The 6654-nt window shown below is 39.8% G+C and overlaps 1 protein-coding gene across 1 annotated transcript; it reads right to left on the bottom strand.

The window, feature by feature from the left end:
• Nucleotides 1–1542: 1542 nt before the first annotated feature.
• LOC139062095 (uncharacterized) lies at nucleotides 1543–4396 on the bottom strand. Its single transcript, XM_070542454.1, has 2 exons — nucleotides 4301–4396; nucleotides 1543–3926 (listed from the first exon to the last, which is right to left on the bottom strand). Exon 2 carries the CDS (start codon nucleotides 2500–2502, stop codon nucleotides 1543–1545), a length of 960 nt encoding a protein of 319 aa, XP_070398555.1. The 5' UTR covers nucleotides 2503–3926; nucleotides 4301–4396.
• Nucleotides 4397–6654: the final 2258 nt, after the last annotated feature.

Here is a 6654-nt window from a genome sequence, read left to right as displayed (position 1 = left end):
TTAGGTACTCTGCCAACAAACATTCAGGGGACATTTGAAAAGAGAACTAGTAATTACATGCTGAAAGAAACTTATGTGTTTACAAAACCTAGATTTAGAACTAAAATTAAGGAGTGGAATATATCTGTACATGGTGTTAAATTATGGAATAACCTTAAAAGGGAAATTAAAATTTTTTTATTTATGTTATTTAATAAATTTTAAAAAAGTACCAAATTGAGTGTACTAAATTATGAAAATGTAAATTAAATCAATGATCATGATAGCTCTGGAATTTAGAACAGGAAAAAGTTTAAAATTAATCTGTGTGTGTGTGTGTGTGTGCGTGTGTGTGTGTGTGCGTGTGTGTGTGTGCATGTGTCTGACTAATGGAACTTGTATATAAATTGATTATTTCTTCTGGAAAAGAGGCAGAAATTATAAGATGTTTTTCTTCATTCTGCTCCTTTTCGTTCAAATTTGATTTTTTATGTATTTCTTATTGTTTATATGTTTTATTTGTTGTTATTTTGAATGAAATAAAGGAAGAAAAATAATATATATATATATATATAAATATTTTTATAGAGTGGTAAAAAACATGTTAAAAATGAGAAGAAAATAGTAAATTGTGAGTTAAAAATAGAGAGAGAGAGAGAGAGAGAGAGAGAGAGAGAGAGAGAGAGAGAGAGAGAGAGAGAGAACAGGAAAGAGTAAAACCCCAGAATAAATACTTAAGTGCGAAGCAGAGAAAACACTAATAAAATAAAGCCACTGAAATACAGGCACACTGCAATTAACAACATATTTCAATATCTGACAAGAACAAGAAGAAATGCTAAATACTTTGTTACGTCCTGGCTATGCTAGGAAGGTAAGGAGGTAACATAAACCCGTGACCAGATGGAATGGGAGGAGGACATGCATTTAATAAAGAAAAACAGCGGATAAATAAACTTACAATATACAGATAAATACTAAAGGAGACAAACCTTACCAAACAAACAGGGCATTCACAATATTAACTTAAAGCTCTCATAGCTGTGAATATACCAGACAAAAAACTCAGGCTCAGAAGGACTTCAACTGGAAAAGGCAATAGCATTTACTATCCTTAAATCCAACCAGAGGAGCTTTAACTCTACACAAACCTTTAGGTCTAACCAAGCTTCTAAACAACAATATCTCACTAGTAATCCTTCACAGTAGTTTAACAGCACAAAGTTCCAACAAAGCTGACCAAGTGGGGGAAACAGCACACCATCAGCTGCTTCCCCAACTGCAGGCAGATCAGGAAGTCTCTAATAATATAAGAGACTTATAAGACTTATATGCCACCCAGCAGCTGATTTCTGGATGATTCCCAGGTGATGGGCGGTGGAACCAGGAACAAAGCCAATTGAATCCCCTGGGCCGCAGGCTGAAGAATATTGAGAGCTGGGCTGTACACTCAGATAAAACAAAAACAAAATTAAGTACAGCAACTTTTCTAGAGGCATGAAACCAGGGATCGTAACATACGTGTAAAAGCAGAACAAGCGTCTTGCAACTTGGACAGCACTACTAGTTGTCATCATCCTCTCTTGGGCAGCCCTGGGGGTGCAGCTGGCACAAGTCAGCAATAGTCATGTTGTGCAACAAACAGGCTGCCATTATCATCATCACCACAGTTTTGATGTTGGTGTTCTGAAGATCACGGAGACGCCTCCACATGCACTTTATTCGTCCAAAAGCTTGTTCAACAACCACCCTACCACGACTGGTCTTGTTGTTCTGAAGTTGTTCCTCACAAGTCAGGGCTCCGTTGTCGCGTCGAGGGGTTACAACAAATGGAAAATCTCGCCCGATGTACGCACGGTCTCCAAGTACGCTGTAAGCAGCCATTTTCTCCTGCCATGGTTCAAAGAAGGGAGAAGCCCTCAACATCCTTGCATCATGCTCCCTTCCAGGTGGTCCAGCACAAATGTCCAAGAATCTCCCTCTGTCATCTACAATCCCCTGGAGAAGGACAGAGAAGAAAGACTTTCTGTTCATGTAGTCTACACCTCGCACTGGTAGCTTCTGCACCCTTATATGACACCCATCGATGGCACCAGTGACACCAGGGATGCCACAGAGTCGCTGAAGAGCAAGAGCAGGTGTTGCTTTCTCACAGGCATTTGGCCAGGAGACAAAGTTTGAGCCAAGTGTGCAAAGTATTTGAAGCACATCCACAATGATTTGGTGTGCCGCAGACTGGGACACATCCAATTTGTCAGACATCTCTCTAAAGCTGTTTTGGTTCGCCATGCACCACAGAAGCATCAGCACCTTCTTTGTCCCAGGAACTGGTGGCAGGCCTTGATGGTGCTCCCTGCCTACTCCTTTCTCCTGCAGCTTCATTGTCAGGTATTCAAACTGTGGCCTGGTGACCCTAAAATGGCGAGCAAAGGTGTGCTCATCCATGTGCAGCAAGACCTCCCACTCTGTTCCAGTCTTCAGGATAAGCCTCTTCGTTCTCTGCAGCAGGAGATGACAGCACATCCTAAGAAGAAGAAGAAACCAGTTTTTTATTGTGCCTTTCAAGATAAAAACCACAAAGCACTTCACAGTAAGAAGAGAAAATAATAGTTTTAACTTCAATTAAATCATCACTAAATCATTATCTTATTACTCCTAAATACACATAAATAAACACTTAATTACAAATCCGACAACATGTTTGTCTCTTTTTTGTTTGCGTCTCACATTACAACAATATGATTTCTATCCCTTTAAAAAAAGATTGGAGAATGGCACAACACACAATGAAGGTTGAAAATCCTGACCAAAGACTCAACCAACAGCAATGTGCTGAAAGAGGAACACCTACCTTCTTCGTCGTCGTCTCTCTTCCAATATTCTTTGAAGATGAGCTTTATGTGTGTTTATGAGTCGTCGGTAGGGTTGCCAACTCCCTGAAAAATAAATAAGGGACACCTCGCGGGCAGGGCCGGCCGCTCCAGGCCACCCTTCCCAGCGTGGTGATTTTTTTGCTCTTTTTTTGTGTGTGGGTGTGAAAGGATTTTTTTTTTTACTATTTGACTTGAAGTTGGTTTAAGAAGATGCATATTCTTTGTGATATGAAAACATGGGAAACAAATGATCATTTAGCCATTTATTTATGGCGTGAAATTACAAAATTATTATAAGTAACAAAGGTATTTTTCTTAAACAGAAAACTGTTATGCTCAACTTTTTGTGCAAAATGACAAAAAAAATAAAGTAGGTCTCTTTCTTAAACGGTAGCCTGTTATGCTTTACTTTTTAGAATATAAATAGCTCTCTTTAAAACAACTCTGTTCTGCTTAACTTAAAATTGTATAAATTAATAGAAAACAACAGAAAGAGCAACGCTGTAACAGTGCACATTTAGTGCAATTAGAAAAGTGCAAACAGAAAGTCTGTGGAGAAGCTGTAAACATATTTGTGCCTCAAAGGCCTTGACTGTAGCCTACGGTTGAAGTAAAAAAAAAAGTCCAAACTCATGAACTCAAAAGCTCAATGCTACATTATGTGAAAACAGACTATTTTCTCCATTTGTATTTCTTTTGAGATCTTGCTGCATTTAGGAGTTGTCTTTCAGTACTGCAGAGTAAAACTCTGAGCAAAACATGTCACAATTTAGAGTGACAATGAGCTCACATCTAATTATTTCAGTAGAACATTTGTTCCGCACATCAGTCCACTTATTCTTCATGAGAGAGAAAATCCTCTCTGCAAACCCAGTGGAAGATGGGATGCTGAGTACAAACGATACAACAGGCTGGATGTTGGAGAGGTCAGCTGCCTGAAGAATTTCTATACACTTCTCTGCTGTTCCCTTGGACTGCCACTTTTCCTTCTCCTGAGGTCCTTTGGTGAGGGGCTCCAGAAGGCTGGTTGCAGCGACACACTCGTCATAAAGCTCATCCATAGAGATGTTTAACCTGCCAATGGAGATAAGAAGTAAACCTGGGTTATAAGCACCACATAGAACACTTACAGTGGTAAATAAATGGAAAACATTTATTGTATATTTATTGCATTGTATAGCTTTTATACAATACAATAGTTCACTTTATTTATTATGTATTTATCCATCCTTTTAGTTTAAAATTATCCAAACAACATATAAACCAAGACAAGGCTACATCGAAACTAAACACCCAAGTTGAAAAAAAAAATAGAAAAACTAATGACAAAACAAGACAACAAAAACAATAAAAATAATAGTAAACAAGCCCCAACACAGTGTTTTTTTTTCTTCATATAAATACCTTCACTTTAACCAGAGGGGTTAAAAAAAGCAATGTTTACTTACCATATCTGCTTCTGCCGTGGCCTTGTGGACGACAAACTGATCGAGGGTTCCCCGTAATTTCACGTCCTTTATGTTTTTCATGTGGCTACTACTAGAAGCATGTTGCTTGAGGTCAGTGAGTCCACCATGCCCTTTGGAAAAACTGCGCCGGTACACGGTGCAGTGCGCTTTATAGGTGTTATCGCGCAGTTTTTCCAGCCAGGAATTTTCCTTTTCCCATTCCTCCCTGTATTTTTGAAGCCTTTTTTCGTCTTTCTCGGAGGGGTACCGTCGTCCGAGACTTGTACAGCAGTGTCGGCGTTAGTTTCCCGGTTGGCCGTGCTGTTTGCTGTCGTCTGGACGAGCTCGGCAAGATGGCTGTCGGGGCAGGCAACCTTTATTAAGCCGTCGTGCACTAATCCCGGTGAACTTGTTTGGACCTCTACTTTTGAATACCAAATAGGTTGCCTTTTTTGCCTATACATTTTAAGGACTAGATTCACCTTTTAAAACTTTTTGAACGGACCCAATCTGCCATTTAAAGGAGAAGAAGATGACGCGGGAAAAAGCAGAAACTTCAGCTAAGTCAGCGGTAGCCTCCAAGAGCTCCGCATCCTCTGACCACGAATATGCAATGGAGACTTCAACACCGTCAGTCAACAGAAAAACTCCACCTACGCCCACCAAAGCACCCCCACCACCTAGCAAAGGTACTGTATCCCAAAGCGTGGAAACCAGCAGCTCCATAATAGAAGCCATTAACAAGCTAACAAACAAGATTGATGACTTCGGTGTGCAGCTAAATAACAACATGATAATGGTGGCTAACATTGCCAAGCTAGCTGAAATGAACGCAGCCGATATAAAAGACTGTAAGGCTAAACTGGCTGGGTTGGAAAAAGATATTCCTGCTCTTAACAAAGAAAACGCAGAGCTGAAAGAGAGAATGTTGGAGCTGGAACGATATATGCGTCGCTGGAACTTGAAAATCCAAGGCTGGAAAGAAAAAAATGACGAAGATACCCGCAAAGAAGTTATTGACATCTTGGCTAAGATCGCGCCACATTGGGCCTCCTCTCTGGGCAACGCTGTGGATACCGTCCATCGTCTAGGGAACAAAGAAGCGGGTAGACACCGACAAATAATAGTTCAGTTCACCATGAGGCACTACCGAGACGCTTTCTGGAAAATGACCAAGGATTCCCAGGTGTGCAAGGAGCTGGGCGTCTACTTCAAGCAAGATTTCTGCAAAATAGACCGGGAGGCAAGAGCTGCAGTTTGGCCCAAAATGGAGCGAGCCAGAGCTGAAGGGAAGAACGTCTACTACCGAGGGCACACCGGTTACATCAACGGAGTTCGGGTATTCCCTGGGTGACTGTCGAGCTATTCAAAATAACCAGTCATTACATCACTCCATGAGTATGTTATGTTTTGCTACCAATCCTATTTAGGCCATGTTCCTTAACCAAATTATAAGATTGCCAAAGTTTAAATAGGCAGGTTCAATACTTACTGTTTATATTACCTATTTGGTACGTTACTGAGAAGGTTTTTTCATAGAGGTCGTTTGCACTTTGTGAATTCAATTTTAAGGGATTAAGTGCTCCCAATTTTATAGATTTCTACTTTTATCTGGGTACTTGAAGTACAGTCAACCTTTCTATTTTGCTTTCTCACTTCCCTTTTATGTCATTCCTTAGTTCAAATTTTAACTGTGTGTCTTTAAATACCAGGGGCTTAAGAGACAGTGTTAAAAGAAAATCTATATTTTTGTTCTGTAAAAATGTAAATGCGAGCTGTATACTGCTACAAGAAACACACTCTGTGGAGGCAGATGAAAATTTTTGGTCTAGTCAGTGGGGGGAAAGAATAATTCTTTGTCATGGTACTAACAAATCAGCTGGGGTAGCCTTACTATTTAAAAACTTTCGTAATAAAATTGAAACTCATAGGAAAGACAGTCTGGGCCATTGGCTAATTTGTGTGCTAAAAGTGGATAATAGCTTTTTGATTCTATGTAATGTTTATGGTTACAACAATGTAGCTCAGAACAAACTTTTATTTACTGAAATTACCAATCACCTAAAAGAACTATCACACAAATACTCCACAAACAATCTTATATTAGGTGGAGATTTCAATATGGTTTATGACGAATGGCTTGATAGATCACCCTCTAAATTCCATTCCCATCATATAAATTCATTTTTACACAACTTCTGCCTAAATCTCAACCTAACAGATCCTTGGAGATTAGCAAACCCACTTGTTCAGTCCTTTTCGTGGTTCAAGCCTGATGGTTCGGCTAAATCGCGTATCGACTTCTGGCTAATCTCAAACAGCTTAATGCAGAATAGTGTAGATGTGGGTGTCTC

This window comes from Nothobranchius furzeri, chromosome 2 (assembly GCF_043380555.1).
Source record: "Nothobranchius furzeri strain GRZ-AD chromosome 2, NfurGRZ-RIMD1, whole genome shotgun sequence".
Taxonomy (NCBI): Eukaryota; Metazoa; Chordata; class Actinopteri; order Cyprinodontiformes; family Nothobranchiidae; genus Nothobranchius; species Nothobranchius furzeri.
Note: the sequence above shows the minus strand (reverse complement) of the source record. Positions and strands in the feature narration are given on the sequence as shown.

Bases quoted from the DNA above. Each gene is read 5' to 3' on its own strand.
- LOC139062095 (XM_070542454.1), bottom strand. From the start codon at position 2,502: ATGTGCTGTCATCTCCTGCTGCAGAGAACGAAGAGGCTTATCCTGAAG.